Source organism: Microcaecilia unicolor, unplaced genomic scaffold (assembly GCF_901765095.1).
Source record: "Microcaecilia unicolor unplaced genomic scaffold, aMicUni1.1, whole genome shotgun sequence".
Lineage (NCBI taxonomy): Eukaryota > Metazoa > Chordata > Amphibia > Gymnophiona > Siphonopidae > Microcaecilia > Microcaecilia unicolor.
The window spans coordinates 293,846-313,479 of NW_021962936.1; the positions used below are offsets into that span (position 1 = coordinate 293,846).

At 47.0% G+C, this 19,634-nt stretch overlaps 1 protein-coding gene across 1 annotated transcript in view; it reads right to left on the reverse strand.

Moving 5' to 3' along the window:
* Window positions 1-19,634, reverse strand: part of LOC115458678 (phosphomannomutase 1-like) — a 47,350-nt gene that overhangs the window by 16,915 nt on the left and 10,801 nt on the right. Inside the window, exon 2 of the mRNA XM_030188507.1 lies at window positions 1,768-1,885. Coding sequence (XP_030044367.1) covers window positions 1,768-1,885 — 118 coding nt within the window. The remainder of the gene's footprint in view (window positions 1-1,767; window positions 1,886-19,634) is intronic.

Genomic DNA, 19,634 nt, shown 5'->3' on the forward strand with positions numbered 1-19,634 from the left:
CAGTATTTGAGCAGTAAATATACACGTGCAAATATTCTTAAAATTCATACCATTCACAACTGTCTTTATCATAGGCAGTGGAATAAAGTGGGCTACTAGGGCCATAGCCAAACCAATATTTTGTCCAACATAGCATCAGCAACTGAAAACCCTGAGGGGAGGGCCAGAGACTGGTTTCCAAAGTCTCTGTGGGAACAACTTTGATGCCTAACCAACCTCTTCTTTTACTTTACTTTAGTACTGAATGGCTCTTGAGATTCTGGAGGTTACATCACCACCACTTGTTCGAATGACTATCCATATCCTTCCTTCCTGCTCCTCAATACCCTTCCTCCAGTTTTAGGATTTATCTCACATCCATCTCTTCTCTCCAGCATATTGCTTCCTTCACTGAAAAATAAAGCCCCTCACTAAAATCACTATCCTTGGTCAGCAGCTCCCTGATTGTTTCTCACTAATTTGTCTCTATTTAAGTGGGTTCCATCATGGGTACATGACTAGAGTGGTAAAACATCTGTTCTCAGTGGTATGCACACTGCCTTCCACACTTTCTTCTCTCTCTCTTCCTTATCCTATAACTCCACAGATCGATCATGATTTCATTCCTGTCTATTACAGTTGATCCCTCCAACGCATCCAGTTTAATCTATCTGCTTTTATTCTGTCATGATGAATACCCACTTTCTCTCTCCTTGTGCGTTCCTTATTGATGTTTTACAGTACTCTTCTTTCTCAGTGCTCTGCAAATGCTCTAATTTCTTATTTCAAGCCCCAATTTATATGTGGATAGCCTACAGATTGACTGTCCCTTCTCTCATACTGCTGTCTCCATTCTATTTTCAAATGTTTCTTCCTGAATGTCCTTTCATATTCTCAAACTTTCTGCAGCTGAAACTGTGCTTCTCTCCTTTTCTCACTCCAACTCTATTCTTTCCCGTTACCGGCAAACTCAGTCTTGATGGTATTCCTATAACCTCATCCACCACTGCTACAGCTGTGACTCCCACTTAACTATACTTTCTGCCACCTATAAATCTTTCAGATTTCAAAAATCTCTGCATTTTTGTCTCCCAAACCTTTCAAGCTCTTTGAATAAGTTCTTGTGATTTCTTACCTGGCACACCATCTTAGCTAGGCTTCCACCTAGTTTCCAACTTCAATCTTCTCCAACTAGTTCAAACTAATCTTTGGCCTATTCTTCCACTCCCACATCACCCTACTGTTCTTTGATCTGTACTGAAAAATGACCCAATAAATGACTAATTCTACAGAACTGCAGAAAAACCGGTCACCTTTTCCATAGCAAAGGTACTGTCGACATAAATACAGGACAGCTGACTCTAACTGGGGCATCAATTTCCACCTATCCCAGATGCTGATGGTAAATATGTCTCTTAAGTGTTCTGAGTTTATAGCAATGGAATCATTTCCTAAAAGAAAAGTCCATAAGCCATTATTAAGATGGGAAATTCCATTCCTTATTTCCAGGATAAGCAGCATAAAATCTGTTTTACTGTTCTTGGATCTTGCCAGGTACTTGTGACATGGATTGGAAACAGGATACTGGGCTTTATTAACCTTTGGCCTGTCCCAGTATGGCAAAGCTTATGTTCTTATGTAAGGAAAAAGCAGATAAAACATAAAATCAAATTATAATTGCTATAGTAGCAAAGGAATGTTGTGTCAAATGTGCTCAATGAACGATATATCAAATGCAAAGAAATTGTAAAAAATAATCTCTTTCTCACCATAGTGTGTTTTTCTTACCTTCATCCCCTTCTCCCAGCTGTTCTGCTATCTTGGAATAATCGGAGCCCCCCACTACACCGATTTTCACCCTGCGACGCAGCTGCTGCAGAAACAAGCCCACCTCCAGGTCTATTTTCTAAGGGATGAACAATGGAAGAGGTTAGATGCCTTAATTGCACTGTCTCTCTCTCTCTCACTAGACTGGACAGGGCAGGGTTTGAGGTAATCTTTCCTTTTTTAGGCAAGTATTTGATAAGTTTCCTAATGTATTTTTTACATGAAAATAAGTATTAACCTAAATATGATATGGAACCAGAGGGAAGCCATCTTAGTTTCTAAGAGCCTCAAGCTCCCATGATGCATAGGAGCTGATGACATCACTCTGAACAAAAGGTAAAGCAGGCCAGGCATACATGAAGGTCAGAAGCTGGAAAAGAGACCATTGGAGAAAGTAGTTGTTTTGGTGCTGTAATGGGCATAGAAAAGTTTGAAATCAGCAGTAGTCAGAGGCCTCCTGATCTCCCTTGCCTCCCCTCAGAAAAGAGAGCAGCTGTAAGAGCAGGAACTGAGAGTCAAGATAAGAGCATTGCAGAGTATAAGTTAACTTTAGTTACAGTAGTCAAGACTCTTCACAATAGATTTTTAGACCCCTGTCTTTTCTGTAGCTCAGTAATGGGGTTAATTTGTAGACTGGTTACCAGAGGAGCAAAATAAAATGACTGACACAGGGAATCTTTGTAGGAGGAGATCGAAGACTTACATGAAAAAGGCCAGTGGCAAGGTGGAAATTCCGAAATAAACAGAATCTGAACAAATGAGAAGTGTTTGAAGATACTGTACTAAGTAGCCCTTTTACTAAGGCTACTGCACGCCAAATCGACCCTACCGCTGGGGTAGCGCGGATGCCTGGTGGTACTTCCAAAGTTGGCGCATGCAGTTTCCTGCGGTAGAAAAAAAATTTCTTATTTTCTACCACGGGGTGCTCCTGATGGTAATCGGCAGCATGGCCACATTGTGCGTGCCTCCTGATTACCGCATAAAATAGGTGGCAGTAAGGGCTCAGGCAGTAAATAGCCACTCACTAATTTTAATATTAGCGCACGGCTATTTACTACCCCATTTTTTAAAAAGGCCCTTTTCCCACCACAGTAAAAACTGGCCCAGGCATGCCAATTTCACGTTTCAAAACTAGCGCAGGCCACTTTTTACCGTGGCTTAGTAAAAGGGCCCCTAAGAACACTGATGTGGAGTTAAATTAATTACAAAACTGTTGACAAAATATCACAGAGAAGGTCAGACAGAGTAGGCTTCACATAGGGTGGCTCGTCTCCTTTGGTTTGTGTAATACATCTGACCTATTTCTAGAAGGGTTGTGTAATTAACATCTTGGTTTGTTTGGATATGAATCAGAACTAGGAATGTGACACCATTGCATCCATGGAATAACCTAGATCATGCTACAGCATGTCAGTTCCTTCTGGATGAGTGTACAGTGTGTGATTTTCATTGGCTGAGGAAACCTAAGCTGTCCCAAAAGAAACTGATTCAGGTCGAGCTGTTTGCTCTTGTGCTAATCTAGCATCTTAAAATGAACCTGTGGAATTGATTTCACCTCTAAATATTCTCTGATGGAACATCAAGGAGCAAAACAGAGTTGTATATGCCTTAGATAGAATTTGTTTGGCTAATTTCATTTACACATTCATTCATTCAGTTTTTATCATTCACTTATCTCATCAAAAAATAATTTTACCAGACTACAACATGTCGATAAGCAACACATATTAAAAAGCATTCTAATATACATGGTAACTATAAATAAACACATATAAATAAAACAATAGTAAAATAAATACCTTACATCTATCAGGCTCATTTTCGAAAGAGATGGATGTCCATCTTTTGACATAAATTGGCACTTGGACGTCCATTTCTCAGAGACATCCAAATCGGTATAATCGAAACACAATTTTGGACGTCTCTAACGGAAGTCCATCACAAGGACATCCAAATCTCAAGGGGGCGTATCAGAGGTGTGGTGGAGGCGGGACTTGGGCGTTCCTAAGACTTGGATGTTTTTGAGCCATAATGGAAAAAAGCAAAGACGTCCATGACTAAAACTTGGACTTTTTCACCCGGACCTGTTTTTATTACGAATAAGGCACAAAAAGGTGCTCGAAATGACCAGATGACCACTGGAGGGAATCGGGTTTGACCTACCCTTACTCCCCTAGTGGTCACTAACCCCCTCCCACCCTCATAAAACATCATTAAAAATATTGATTGCCAGCCTCAAATGTCATCATTGTGGGTTGAAATTCCATGTATAAAAGGGAAAAAAACGGTGATAGGAGTGTACTACCGTCCGCCTCGCCAGGATGAGCAGGTAGACACAGAAATGATAAAAGAAATCAGAGACGCGAACAAAATGGGCAATGTGATAATAATGGGTGACTTCAATTATCCAAATATAGACTGGGTAAATGTATCATCCGGACACGCTACAGAGATACAATTCCTTGATGAAATCAAGGACAGCTTTATGGAGCAACTGGTGCAGGAGCCGACGAGAGAAGGAAAAATTCTAGACTTGGTCCTTAGTGGAGCGCATGATCTGGTGAGGGACGTTATGGTACTGGGGCCGCTTGATAACAGTGACCATAATATGATCAGTTTTGATATCGACCTTGAAGTAACTGTACACAGAAAGTCAAATACGTTAGCATTTAACTTTAAAAAAGGAAACTATGATAAAGTGAGAAGAACGGTAAAAAAAAAAACTTAGGGGGGCAACTGAGAGAGTAAAAACTGTACAACAGGCGTGGACGCTGTTCAAAAATACCATCCTGGAGGCCCAGGCCATACATATTCTGCGAATTAGAAAAGAAAGACAGAACTCCAAAAGACAGCCGGCCTGGTTGAAAAGTGAAGTGAAGGAAGCTATTAGGGCTAAAAGAAACGCCTTCAGAAAATGGAAGAAGGAACTGTCTGAAAATAACAAGAAGCAGCATAAGGAGTGTCAAAGCAAATGCAAGGTGCAGATAAAGAAGGCCAAGAGGGATTACGAAAAAAAGATAGCATTAGAGGCAAAAAAACATAGTAAAAAATTTTTTTCGGTATATTAAAAGCAGGAAGCCGGCAAAAGAATCGGTTGGGCCGCTGGATGACCGAGGGGTAAAAGGGGCGATCAAGGAAGACAAAGACGTAGCGGAGAGACTGAATGAATTCTTTGCTTCGGTCTTCACCGAGGAAGATTTGGGTGGGATACCGGTGTCGGAAATGGTATTTCAAGCGGACGAGTCGGAGAAACTTACTGACTTCACGGTAAACCTGGAGGACGTAATGGGGCAGTTCGGCAAACTGAAGAGTAGCAAATCTCCTGGACCGGATGGTATTCATCCTAGAGTACTGATAGAACTGAAAAATGAGCTTGCAGAGCTACTGCTAGTGATATGCAACTTATCCTTAAAATCGAGCGTGGTACTGGAAGATTGGAGGGTGGCCGATGTAACGCCCATTTTTAAAAAAAGGCTCCAGAGGAGATCCGGGAAATTATAGACCGGTGAGTCTGACGTTGGTGCCGGGTAAAATGGTAGAGGAAATTATTAAAAAACAAATTACAGAGCACATCCGAGGACATGGATTACTGAGACCGAGTCAGCACGGCTTTTGTGTGGGGAAATCTTGCCTGACCAATTTACTTCAATTCTTTGAAGGAGTAAACAAACATGTGGACAAAGGGGAGCCGGTTGATATTGTGTATCTGGATTTTCAAAAGGCGTTTGACAAGGTACCTCATGAACAGTGGCGTACCTAGGGTAGTTGACACCCGGGGCCGGTCATTTTTTAACACCCCCCCCCCCCAAATCCAGTACTAGGCAGACCGAGAATACAAAACACTCAGGACCTATAGAGCAATTCTACCATACCATAAGCAGTAATTTCTACGAGTCACACAAGGAAAAGGAAAGCATCTTAAACACTACAGTGAGCACTAGAACATCAATTCACCTATTGTAAAATGAAAACAGACAGATTAGTACAGATCGTCGATCCTGCACAGTCAATGCCAACTGAAAGCCATGTCTTTTTCACAAACACAGATACACCCTAATCCACTATAGAAAAAGTAATAATAAACTTTCTATTTAGACAAAAATTAAACTGAACCCCCGATGCCAGACTCTGCATACAATGTAACACCACAGAAACAGAAAATGTCCCCTAGTACTGTGCAAAATATAAAGAAAGCAGATGTAAATTTGAAAAAACTAACACATACCAATCACCACTTTGCAAATTAACAAATAGAAATAAAACAAATACAGAAAATAAAATAATACCATTTTACTGGACTAATACATTTAGCTTCCAGAGGCCAAAATCTCCTTCCTCAGGTCAGTACAATACAGTGCTGTTACAGTATCTTATCCTGACCTGAGGAAGGGGGTTTTGTTCTCTGAAAGTTAAGTCAAAATGTATTAAAATTAGTCCAATAAAAAGATTACCTTAGTTACATGTTCTATTTATAAACAACACAGCTACAATACTATATCCAAAAGCAAAATAATAAAAATATATATTTACAGCTTGTTGTCTCTGGTTTCTGCTTTTCTCATCTTCTTTTCACTGTCTTCCTTCCATCCAGGATCTGTCTTTGCTCACTCTCTGCCATCCAGTGTCTGCCCTCTCTAATGTCCCTTCCATCCACTGTCTGCCCTCTCTCTCTCTGCCCCTTCCATCCACTGTCTGCCCTCTCTCTCCCTTCCATCCACCATTTGCCCCAGTCTGCCCTCTTTCTCTCTCCTCCTTCCACCCACCATCCGCCCTTTCTCTCTGCCCCTTCAATCCGTCTGCCCTCCCTCTCCCATCCATCCAGGGTCTGCCCTCCCTCACGCTCCCCACTTCCATCCAGGGTCTGTTGTCCCCTCTCTCTCTGCCCCCCCTTTTCAGCCCCCAGTTCCACCTGCCCCTAGTTCCAGCCCCCATCTCCCACCTGCCCCCCTTTTCAGCCCCACTATCCCACCAGTCCCCAGCCCTTTTCTCCCATCAGTCCTGAGCTTCAGACCCCAGCCACTTCTCCCTGTCCCCTTTTCAGCCCCTAGTTTCAACCCCAGCCCTTTTCTCTCACCAGTCCTGAGCATCAGCCCCAGCCAGTTCTCCCTGTCCCCTTTAAAGCCCCTAGTTTCAACCCCAGCCCTTTTCTCTCACCAGTCCTGAGCATCAGCCCCAGCCAGTTCTCCCTGTCCCCTTTAAAGCCCCCAGTTTCAGCCTCTGCCCCGTTTCAGCCCACAGTTCCAGCACTAGCCCCCTTATCCCAAATACCCTCCTTTTCAGCCCCCAGTTCCAGCCCCCTTCATCCATCACATGCTTTGCATCCCCCCTTTTCAGCCCCAGACCCATTCTCCCTCCTGCCCCCTTGTCAGACCCCAGTTCCAGCTTCAGACCCCTTCTCCCCTCTGAGCACCTCCACCCCTCCACAATCCCCTTCTCCCCTCTCAGCTCCCCTACCCCTCCCCAGTTCCCTTCTCCCCTCTGAGAACACCTCTGAGCTCCCTCCACCCCTCCCCAAATTCTCTTCTCCCCTCTGTGAACCCCTCTGAGCTCCCCCACCCCTCCCCAAATTCTCTTCTCCCCTCTGCGAACCCCTCTCAGCTCCCCCCACCCCTCCCCAATTCCCTTCTCCCCTCTGCGAACCCCTCTGAGCTCCCCCACACCCCTCCCCAGTTCCCTTCTCCCTTCTGAGAACCCCTCTGAGCTCCCCCACCTCGTTCTCCCATCTGAGCCCCCCCCCCCCTCCGTGGAGATCGACAGAGCCCTCTTCTCCTGCCACCACCCTGCGTTTTTTTTTTAATCCATTCAGCGAGGGACGCAGGCAGCGCCTCGTGTCTGCCCTGCTGTGTGCTTTGAAAAAAGAAATCGCTTCGCTGGCGTCGGGCCGGCCTTCTTTCGCTATGTCCCACCCTCGAGGAAATAGGAAGTTACCTCAAAAGTGGGCGGGACATAGCGAAAGAAGGCCGGCCCGACGCCAGCGAAGCGATTTTCTTTTTTCAAAGCACACAGCAGGGCAGACACGAGGCGCTGCCTGCGTCCCTCGCTGAATGGATTTAAAAAAAAAACGAAGGTGGTGGCAGGAGACGGCGGAGCACCCCCCCCCACCCGCCGACACCCGGGGCGGACCGCCCCCACCGCCCCCCCCCCCCCTTGGTACGCCACTGCTCATGAAAGACTACAGAGGAACTTGGAGGGTCATGGGATAGGAGGAAATGTCCTATTGTGGATTAAAAACTGGTTGAAGGATAGGAAATAGAGAGTGGGGTTAAATGGGCAGTATTCACAATGGAGAAGGGTAGTTAGTGGGGTTCCTCAGGGGTCTGTGCTAGGACCGCTGCTTTTTAATATATTTATAAATGATTTAGAGATGGGAGTAACTAGCGAGGTAATTAAATTTGCTGATGACATAAAGTTATTCAAAGTCGTTAACTCGCGACAGGATTGTGAAAAATTACAAGAGGACCTTACGAGACTGGGAGACTGGGCGGCTAAATGGCAGATGACGTTTAATGTGAGCAAGTGCAAGGTGATGCATGTGGGAAAAAAGAACCCGAATTATAGCTACATCATGCAAGGTTCCACATTAGGAGTTACGGACCAAGAAAGGGATCTGGGTGTCATCGTCGATAACATGCAGAAACCTTCTGCTCAGTGTGCTGCGCGGCTCGGAAAGCAAATAGAATGTTGGGTATTATTAGGAAAGGTATGGAAAACAGGTGTGAAGATGTTATAATGCCGTTGTATCGCTCCATGGTGCGACCGCACCTTGAGTATTGTGTTCAATTCTGGTCGCCGCATCTCAAGAAAGATATAGTAGAATTGGAAAAGGTGCAGCGAAGGGCGACTAAAATGATAGCGGGGATGGGACGACTTCCCTATGAAGAAAGACTAAGGAGGCTAGGGCTATTCAGCTTGGAGAAGAGATGGCTGAGGGGAGACATGATAGAGGTATATAAAATAATGAGTGGAGTGGAACAGGTGGATGTGAAGCGTCTGTTCACGCTTTCCAAAAATACTGGGACTAGGGGGCATGCGATTAAACTACAGTGTAGTAAATTTAAAACAAATCGGAGAAAATATTTCTTCACCCAACGTGTAATTAAACTCTGGAATTCATTGCCGGAAAATGTGGTGAAGGCGGTTAGCTTAGCAGAGTTTAAAAAGGGGTTGGACGGTTTCCTAAAGGACAAGTCCATAAAACGCTACTAAACGGACTTGGAAAAATCCAAAATCCCAGGAATAACATGTATAGAATGTTTGTACATTTGGGAAGCTTGCCAGGTGCCCTTGGCCTGGATTGGCCGCTGTCGTGGACAAGATGCTGGGCTCGATGGACCCTTGGTCTTTTCCCAGTATGGCATTACTTATGTACTTATGTAAGGTAAGGAAGTTGTGTACCTGGGAGCATTTTATGAAGTCCACTGTAGTGCCCCCTAGGGTGCCCGATTGTTGCCCCGGCATGTCAGGGGGACCAGTGTACTAGAAATTCTGGCTCCTCCCACATCCAAATGGCTTGCATTTGGACATTTTAGACTTGGATGTCTGTGGTTTCGAAAATCGCCAAAAATCAAAGACATCCAAATGCAGGGACGTCCAAATCCAAGGACGTCCATGGTATTTTCAAAACAAAAGATGGACGTCCATCATTTTTTTTTAAATGACCTTCTCTCCGCCTCCGAATTTGGACGTCTTTGTAAAACATCCAAATTCCGACTTAGACGTTTCTTTCGAAAATGCCCCTTCACGTCTTTTGGTGTGATTTAATAATCTATGTTTACTGTTAACTTAACCTTATTAATCAATGCTGTTTATTGCTTGTAAGCCACATTGAGCCCAAGCCAGTCTGGGATAATGTGGGGTATAAATATCATAAATAAATAAATAAATTCCAAAAAAGCACTAAGGGGGTCCTTTTACCAAGCTGCGGTAAAAAGGGCCCTGTGGTAGTGGTGGGGCTGTTTTTGCTGTGCACCAGGGCCCTTTTTACCACAGCAAGTAAAAGTCCCTAAAAAAGACATGGACATGCAGTAAGATTACTCTTACCGTGTGGCCATGCAGGGGGGGAGCACTTACTGCCACCTGTTGAGGTGGCGATAAGGGCTTCCACCAGGTTAGCACCACGCTAGAAATTATGGAATTATTTTCTGTAGCGCTGGAAATGGCGCACACTCAAGACTGAACTACTGCCAGCGGCCGCATTGGGCCGGCGGTACTTCTGGGTTGCCACGCAGCAACCCTTTAGTAAAAAGGCCCCCCAAATGCTTGAGAAAATAATAATGTTTTCAATTGTTTATTGAACCTCAAATAATTCAATCCCATTCTCAACTAGCTAGGAAGAGCATTCCAGAAGCCCTGCCTCAGAGAGAGCCATTTTCTGAGTAGTGGCCAGCCTCAGCAGACAAACTGGAAGGATTCAAAGAAAACTGGTCTCAGTAGATCTACGAGTGTGGCCAAAATCACAGTGTAGGACTCTCCTCATGCAAAACACAATGAATCAAACAACAGATCTTTATAGTCTTCTGGGTAACAAAGTCAGTGTGGATCTGCTAACACAGGCAACGTATTCTCTCACGGACCACGGTGGGCCAATAATCTAACAAAGGGGCTTTGTACCATCTGTAAAGCTTTAAGGGAAGACCACAACATAGGGTATTGCAATAATCTAATCGGCAAAGCAGTACAGAAATCAGAGAGAGGAATATGATGCCGCCTAACCAACGTAACTATCATTTAAAAAAATATATTCCATGTATATACTTTTTTTCTTAAGACCTCTTTCAATCTTGGTTACTTGACCAAGAAATGTAAATTGATGATAAATGCGTTACTAGAGTAAGTCTGTGGCTGAAAGTGATATCAACAGGCCTCTCCCCCCTGCTCCTCTGATGTCCCAGGGATATTGGGATCACCCCTCTCAGAGACCCACCCTGACTGGGCCTCCAGTATAGCCCACAGACCCAAAGTTTTGCCCATTTCATACTAGACCCATCTGTTGTTATACTCTAAAAGGACTGACCCTACCTCCCTTCACTGTTATATACTGAAATATGGACTGACACACGAAAGAACCAACTGAGCGTTAGATCATTGTATGAGTTTGAAAAAAAATTAAATAAGTTTATAAAATAAATAAAGTGAGCAACCCAAATCAAGACACTGGAACCTTCCAGCACCAGTAGTAGTTCTGATGAGGACACATTTCTGATATTCCTGACACTAAGCTTCTGCCAGCTAATGCTAATCAAATCACCACTCAACATCTAACACTGCCTACAGTGTTAATTTTTGCTCTTCAGTGCTTATTCAAGGGGTAGACACGCTTCCTTCATCTGAAGAAGGCACCTTTTTGATTTCAGAACCTCAGTTACTATAACTTTCTGCATAATTCTCATGATAGTCCAATGAAAGGTATCAGAACCTCCAGAGAATTCAGTTTTACACAATGCAAGTACATCAACTAGCATTCAAACCACAACTCCCAAAAGCATCTTCAATATTTGTGAAAGTTTCACCACCTCCTGCACCTTTCCTTTCTAAAGATTTTAGTCAATATTGCTTAAAAAATGTTCACATGGTTAAATATTTGTAGTTTTCACTTACTTAGGAAAGTTTCTATGCATTTTTAAGATCACTCTTAATCTAGTTAAATCATATAAAAAGTACATTTGAATATGCCAATCCAATGTGTTTTCAATCTCAAAAGGATTGAATGGATCTAAAGGCAGCTTTGCTATTAAAGAAAATATTTTATCCTAAAAGTAGATCTGGCTTTCTGAAATGTTTTACACTTATATGTTAAAGGGGGGGGGGGGGGGGGAATGGCAATTCTGAGCAGTGTACTTCTCTGTCTCAAGGTCTTTGATTGTATATTGCACAGCTGCATCTCTCTCCTGACTTTGGCTTTCATGGCTTTGTACCTGGTTCTGTTGGTTAACCATTTCATAGTCTAGGCATGCTATATGGTCATTGAGAGTAACATAGGAGAGGACAGCAGAAAACAACCCATTGATATCCAGGCTGTCCAGTTTATTTGGATTTTGCTCTCAGCTTTTTCAATAGAAGCTCAAGATGAATTACATTGAGGTACAGTAGGTATTTCTCTGTCCCCAGAGGGTTTATAGTCTAATCCCCGTTTACTAAGCCGCATGGCAATGCTGACACAGCCCATTCACTGTGTTATTATTAGTGCACGGCAGCCGCTAGCATAGCTTAGTAAACAGGGGGGGTAAATGTATACCTGAGGCAGAGGAGGGTTAAGTGACTTACCCATGATGACAAGGAGAACTGCGGGTTTTTCCTGTTTATATTACACAGATATACCAGTGTTTGGAGCATATCAGGCGACACATTTTATTTTTATGCCTTTGCTCTTTGGCTCTGGAGTTCTTTGCTCTAAGTAGCTTTTATGACTTGTTTGCCCTGCTAAATTTAGAGAGGGCTGAAGGTGAATTCCAAAGGACCAAAATGTCTGGTAGGTGCAAGAGGAGTAGAATATTCTGCGGTGGCGGAGGAAGGAACTGCACAATGATATGGGAGACATAAGGTGAAAGCTGAAGCCTTCCCCCTGCATGACTGACATAAGGAAGAGAGAAGGCAAGAATCGCTCCCCTCCCCCACACTGCCCCCTCTCTGCAACCTCAGCAAAATCATATTCTGTCTACAGGGCACATTTAAAAACAGGATGTTGGCCCTAATCTACCTTCCCATTGGCAACAAACCTGAAAAATAAAATGAAGATACAGCAAGAGAGACTTGCACTGGATCTTCTACTGAGGCACTGCAGAAATGCTCTTGGATTGAATGCAGCTTTCAAATGTATAAGAACAATCAGAATCTTTGCTAGAAATTTTCTGTTTGCTTGTTTTCTGGAGACAACGACCCCTTTTCTTCTCCCTAGGATCATTGCAACAAATTTCCAGCTACCCCCCACCCCCACCAGCTTAATTCCATGGTTTTTTTAGCAGGCAGTTTCCCTTTTACTTGTGAGCTTTTAGGCCAATCAGAGCCAAGTTTATGATCTGGTGCTGTAAGACTTCACCCACAGCTATGCAGAGATATTTCCCCTATCCCAAAGCTGCACGAAGGCGCAATTTTAAAAGGGAGATGTACAGTCTGCAAAATAACACAGTCCTCCCCCTTCTGCTCCTTCAAGAAAAAGATCCTTATTTGTACTAACTCTATCAGGGATGAATGTAAAAGATGGGTACGTTTCCCCAGTACCTCTTGGATAAAATAATATGGTTACCGTTTTAGTCCACTTTAAGGTAATAGAAATGAATCAAATCAAAAAAAGAAGCTAAGATGATACTTTTTTTTCTATTAGACTAATACATTTTTTATTAGCTTTTGAAGGCTGCAACCTTCTTCCTCAGGTTAGGAATGAGCAACAGATGACAATATCAGAATACAAGTCAGTCTCCGACCTTTGCTAATCTGACAATCCAGCATTTCCATCAAACTCCTCCACCCCCGGTGACATTGTCACGTTTATTTCTATTAAAACTCTTTTTAGAATAAGCAGATATACAGTAATGATGTAATGATGTTTTAGGGCTACAACCATGCTGCAGAATGTGCTATAGTGTTGTTAATAATGAAAATTGGGAACTCTGTGCCTTTGTTTATGCTTTGCTTGAGGGGTCTATGCAGTCTTTTCTGTATTATCCAACTTTTCACTTATCTGACAACAGGTTGGTCCCATTTACATTGGACAATCGAGACTGTACTGTATATAAGTGAACTATAAAGCATTCCAATGACAGTGTCACAGGGAAAGGGAAAGGTGGGGAGATGGAAGTGAGATACAGAGAGAGAGATGGTTGGGTGATCAGAGGGTAACAAAGCAGTTTAATTTTATGGTCTATAAGCCAACTGGAAACCCAGAGCTTTGATGTGGAGTGGAGGAGTAGCCTAGTGGCTAGTGTAGCAGACTTTGATCCTGGGGACCTGGGTTCAATTCCCACTACAGCTCCTTGGGACTCCAGGCAAGCCACTTAACTACTACTACTACTATTTAACATTTCTAAAGCGCTACCAGGGTTACGTAGCGCTGTACAATTAACAAAGAAGGACAGTCCCTGCTCAAAGGAGCTTACAATCTAAAGGACAAAAAGTGCAGTCAATCAAGATTGAGGCAGTCTAGATTTCCTGGATAGAGGTACAATGGTTAGGTGCCGAAAGCGACATTGAAGAGGTGGGCTTTGAGCAAGGATTTGAAGATGGGTAGGGAGGGGGCTTGGCGTATGGGCTCAGGGAGTTTATTCCAAGCATAGGGTGAGGCGAGGCAGGAAGGGCGGAGTCTGGAGTTGGCGGTGGTGGAGCCTTAAGGGTACTGAGAGGAGGGATTTGTCCTGTGAGCAGAGGTTACAGCTAGAAGCGTAAGGGGAGATGAGGGTAGAGAGGTAGTGAGGGGCTGCAGATTGAGTGCATTTGTAGGTTAGTAGGAGAAGCTTGAACTGTATGCGGTACCTGATCAGAAGCCAGTGAAGTGACTTGAGGAGAGGGGTGATATGAGCATATCGGTCTAGGCGGAAGATAAGACGCGCAGCAGAGTTCTGAACGGATTGAAGGGGGGATAGATAAGTACCTGTATATAATATGCAAATCTCTTTGAATGTAGTTGCAAAAACCACAGAAAGGCAGTATATCAAGTCTCAAAAACACACTGACACACTTGACCCAACACAGTCTGTGTTTCAGCAGATACAACCCTCTGCCTGAGAGAACACCAAAATATTTCATCATCTTAACTTCAAAAGCCTTACATTCCTGTAGAAAACTTTAAAATAATCCAGGAGTGTGTTACGTTCCTCACCTGATTCCAGGCCTGCGCGTCTGATTCACCGGCGAGGTGCGGTCCGGCAGTGCTAGCCGGCTTTTTGATGTTTCTCCAGGATGGGTCGGTTTCAGTTTCCCAAGTCTGGCAGCCGTCATCCGGTTTAGAGCACAGGCAGTGGCCATCTTGGCTAGCTCAGGAGGGGGCAGCCATCTTGTGTAAACGAGATCAGGAAGGAACTCCATATTTGGTCTTGGGAGGATCTCCTATGGGGGCAGCCATGTTGATTTCACCTGAGTGTGGTTTGCTCAGATTTTCTCACTATTTAAAGCACTGCCTCCAGGCCTTCATTGCTTCGTCCTCTTTTGTTCCGAGGAGATGCTGTCGGAGTGCTGTTCACCGACCGCCTTCTGTTCCTGTTTTTTCCTGTGTACCAGACCTTGGCTAGTTATTTCGGATTTTGCTTGTTTGCTGCCTGCCTTGACTCTGGACTGATTTGGACTATTTCTTGGCCTGTTGGAGTACTGGTTCTGGACAGTGTCTGTTTCCTGCTTTCCTGGTCAGCGGCTGTGCAACCCCGCCGGTTCCTGAAGTCCTGGTGGCCGCCTGCAGCTGGGGGCTTAACTCCCGGTGAACGGTGGTCGCTTCCCAGGTGAAGCTTGGGGTTGTCTGGCTGCCTGACCGAGTGCGGTGTCACTCCATCTCTGCCGTGCTCAGTCGGGGCACAGGGGCTCACCACTACCGGGTCATAACAGTAGGACGAAGCCATGAGCTCGCCAGATGGTTCCGAGCTTCCTAAGCTGGCTCAGGCGGTACAGCTGCAGCAGGCGCAAATAGCCCGATTGTCCAGTATACTGCAGAATGTCAGCAATCAACTTCTAGGGGCCCAGCAGCAGGCCGCTGCGGGTCCTTCAGGATCTAGAGCGGAGGCTTCCACCACATGTCTGCGTCTCCCGGAGCCACCGCGCTTTGATGGAACCCCAGCAGCCTGCAGGGGGTTCCTTAACCAATGTCAGATCTTGTTTGAGTTACAGCCGGATGCTTTTTCTTCCGACCAAATTAAAGTGACTTTCATTATTTCTCTGTTGTCTGGTGCCGCTCTGGCTTGGGCATCTCCGCTGTGGGAACAGCGGAGCCCGATACTGACCAACCTGGAGGAGTTCTTGCGGCATTTCAGGATGGTGTTCGACGTACCTGGCCGACCATCTTCTGCCTCGGGAGCACTGCTGCGGATTCAGCAGGGCTCCGGGTCGGTCGGGGCGTACGCCATCCGGTTCCGCACGCTGGCCGCGGAGCTCCGGTGGAACCAGGAGGCATTAACGGCCATCTTCTGGCAAGGACTGGACGGGCGAGTCAAGGATGAGCTGGCCGGCCGAGGGATTCCGGCCACTTTGGACGACCTTATTGCTCTGTGCACTAGGATTGACATCCGGTACCAGGAGCGAGCCCAGGAGAGAGGAATGTCACGGCCGCGGCAGAGATCTGGAGGTCCGTCTCCTCATCCAGAGGCACGTGGTTTCCATGAGGAAGGTTCGGAAGGAACCCAGGATGAACCCATGGTAATGGGCCGACATCGCCTGTCCAAGGAAGAAAGAAATCATCGACTCCGAAACCGTCTGTGCTTGTATTGTGGGGAGGCCGGCCATTTCTCAGGCAATTGCCCAAACAAGCCTAAGGGGTCGGGAAACGCTCCGGCCCGAGCCCCATGAAGGGAGTGGCTCTGGGCCGGTTGGCCTCCCTTCCGGACAATTTGCTCTCAGTTCCTGTTCTGCTCCAAGACGGGGAACGTCGGGTTCAGACTAGAGCCTTGTTGGACTCCGGGGCCGGAGGGAACTTCATTGACGCAGAGTTCTTGTCCCAGCTGGGAAGTCCCACGCTACCCTGTCAGCCGGTGCTCCGGGTCACCTCCATCCAGGGGGACAGCCTTCCCCGGACTATTTCTCAGGTTACCACAGCCATCCATCTTCAGGTGGGGGCATTGCATCAGGAGAAGATCCAGTTTCTGGTGCTCACCCGAGCCATCCATCCAGTGATTCTGGGACTCCCCTGGCTGCGGCTGCACGCGCCTGTAATCGACTGAACTACTGGTGAGATTAGGCAGTGGGGTTCTCGATGTTTTGAGCACTGTCTCCTGCAAGTCAAGACCCCTATACCACTCTGCTCTGTGTCACTGCCAACCCCGCAGAAGGGGTTATCTGGGTTACCCCATGACTATCAGGACTTCCAGGATGTGTTCAGCGCCCGGGCAGCGGATACTTTACCCCCACACCGGTCGTTTGACTGTGCTATAGATCTTCTGCCAGGTGCAGAGCCACCTCGGGGGCGTCTTTATACATTATCTCGGGAGGAGTCCCGTGTTATGAGAGAATACATTCGGGAGAATCTCATCAAGGGGTTTATCCGGTCCTCCACTTCTCCTGCAGGGGCCGGGTTCTTCTTTGTGTCCAAGAAGGACGGGTCCCTTCGCCCCTGCATAGATTATCGGGGCCTGAACAAGATCACCATTAAGAACCGGTATCCGCTTCCACTCATTCCGGAGTTGTTTGACCGCCTTCAAGGAGCCCGGATTTTCACCAAACTGGATTTGCGCGGGGCTTACAATCTGGTGCGGATCCGTGAAGGGGATGAGTGGAAGACGGCTTTTAACACTCACGAGGGGCACTTCGAATACCGGGTTATGCCCTTTGGACTCTGCAATGCCCCTGCGGTGTTCCAGAATTTCGTGAATTACATTTTTCAAGATCTACTGTACACTTCTGTCATAGTGTATCTGGATGACATCCTGATTTTCTCTGCCTCACTGCACCAGCATGTGTCCGATGTCCGCATTGTGCTCCAGCGGCTCCGGGAGCACCGCTTATATGCCAAATTGGAGAAATGCTCGTTTCACCAGCAGAGTCTTCCATTCCTGGGGTATATTGTGTCCTCCACCGGATTACAAATGGATCCTGGGAAATTGACTGCAATCCGCGACTGGCCGGCTCCCCAGTGCCTGCGGGCCTTGCAGAGGTTCCTGGGGTTCGCCAACTACTACCGACAGTTTATCAAGGACTACTCCCTCATCACGGCTCCCTTAACGGCCCTCACTAGGAAGGGCGCCGATGTCAAGAACTGGACGCCAGAGGCGGTTGCTGCATTTACCACCTTGAAGAAAGCGTTTCTTTCTGCACCAGTCCTCCGCAGTCCGGATCCTACCCAGCCTTTCCTGGTGGAGGTAGACGCCTCAGCCTTGGGAGTAGGGGCCGTGCTCTCCCAGACATCTGCTGCCGGGAAGAAGCATCCCTGCTTCTTCTTCTCCCGTAAGTTCACCCCCGTGGAACGAAACTATACAGTGGGAGATCGGGAGCTTCTGGCGCTCAAGTTGGCTTTTGAGGAATGGCGGTACCTGCTGGAGGGAGCAGCGCATCCGGTGACGGTGATCACCGACCACAAGAACCTCTTATACCTCCAAAATGCTACCAGACTGAATCCTCGTCAGGCCCGGTGGTCTCTGTTTTTTGCACGCTTCGACTTCCGCCTGATTTTCAGACCAGGGGAGAAGAACGTCCAGGCGGATGCCTTGTCCCGCAGTTTCGAGGCTCCCGGGGACCAGGAAGAGCCCTATCCCATGTTGAATCCGGCCTGCATTCCTTCCATATCCGGGGCGAGTGCCGCGTGCCAGAGGGCAGTACCAGTGGGTCTCCGGAGGAAGGTGCTGCGCTGGGGGCACGCTTCTGAATTCGCCGGACACTTCGGGTTCCACAAGACCCTCCATCTGATCTCTCGGTCGTACTGGTGGCCGCGGATGGCGCAGGATGTGCGGCAGTATGTGACCACCTGTCCAGTATGCGCCCGAACTAAGAGTTCCCATCAGAGGCAGTGGGGCTTGATGCAGCCCATGCCGGTACCACAGCAGCCCTGGGAGGACCTGTCCATGGATTTTATCACTGATCTGCCGGCCTCCCAGGGCAACACCGTCATCTGGGTGGTGATAGACCGGTTTTCCAAGATGGCTCACTTCGTTCCAATGAAGACCTTGCCCACTGCAGCCAGCCTTGCCGCCAGCTTCATCACCCACATCTTCAGGCTCCATGGATTACCCCAAAGGATCATCAGTGACCGGGGCTCTCAGTTCACCTCCCGCTTTTGGAGAGCGCTTTGTTCAGCTTTTGGGGTAACCACTCTCTTTTCCTCAGCGTACCATCCGCAGACTAACGGGATGGTGGAACGGGTCAACCAAACCGTGAAGGCGTTCCTCCGAGCCTACTCAAATCAGCGCCAAGATGATTGGTCCACCCTGCTACCCTGGGCGGAGTTCGCTTACAACAACAGTCTGCATTCGGCCTCCCGGACTACACCCTTCAGCACCATCTATGGGCGTCATCCTCGTCTACCTCCACCAATTTCCCCCGCTGAGGTTCCACCTCAAGTTCAGTCCACAGTCCGAACTCTTCAGGAAGCATGGAAGAAGGTTCAGGAGCAGCTGCGCCGGGCAGCGGTCAAGGCCAAGGAGACGTACGACCGCAAGAGGCAGGCGGCTCCCACGTTCCAGCCAGGAGAGAAGGTTTGGCTAAGCACCCGGTACCTGAAGCTGCGGCTCCCATCACTCAAGTTTGCCCCTCGCTTCATTGGGCCGTTTGCGGTGCGCTCCAGGATAGGCGCGGTGACTTATCGGCTGCACCTGCCCGGTCAACTCAGAGTACACAATGCCTTCCACGTGTCTCTCTTGAAACCTTTCCGCAGGTCCAAGTGGCATCCGGAACCTAAGAGGGTGGTCGTGCCAGAGAGTGATCCAGACCCCGAGTACGAGGTGGACCGGATTCTGGACTCGAAGCTACGTGGAGGGAGGTTGTTCTACCTGTTGTCCTGGAAACACTTCGGACCCGAAGACAACTCCTGGGAGCCAGCAACCAACGTCCATGCTCCAGACCTGGTCCGTGAGTACCATTCCCTCCATCCTAATCGACTCGGACCAGGGAGACGGGGGAGGCGTCAGGGGGGGATACTGTTACGTTCCTCACCTGATTCCAGGCCTGCGCGTCTGATTCACCGGCGAGGTGCGGTCCGGCAGTGCTAG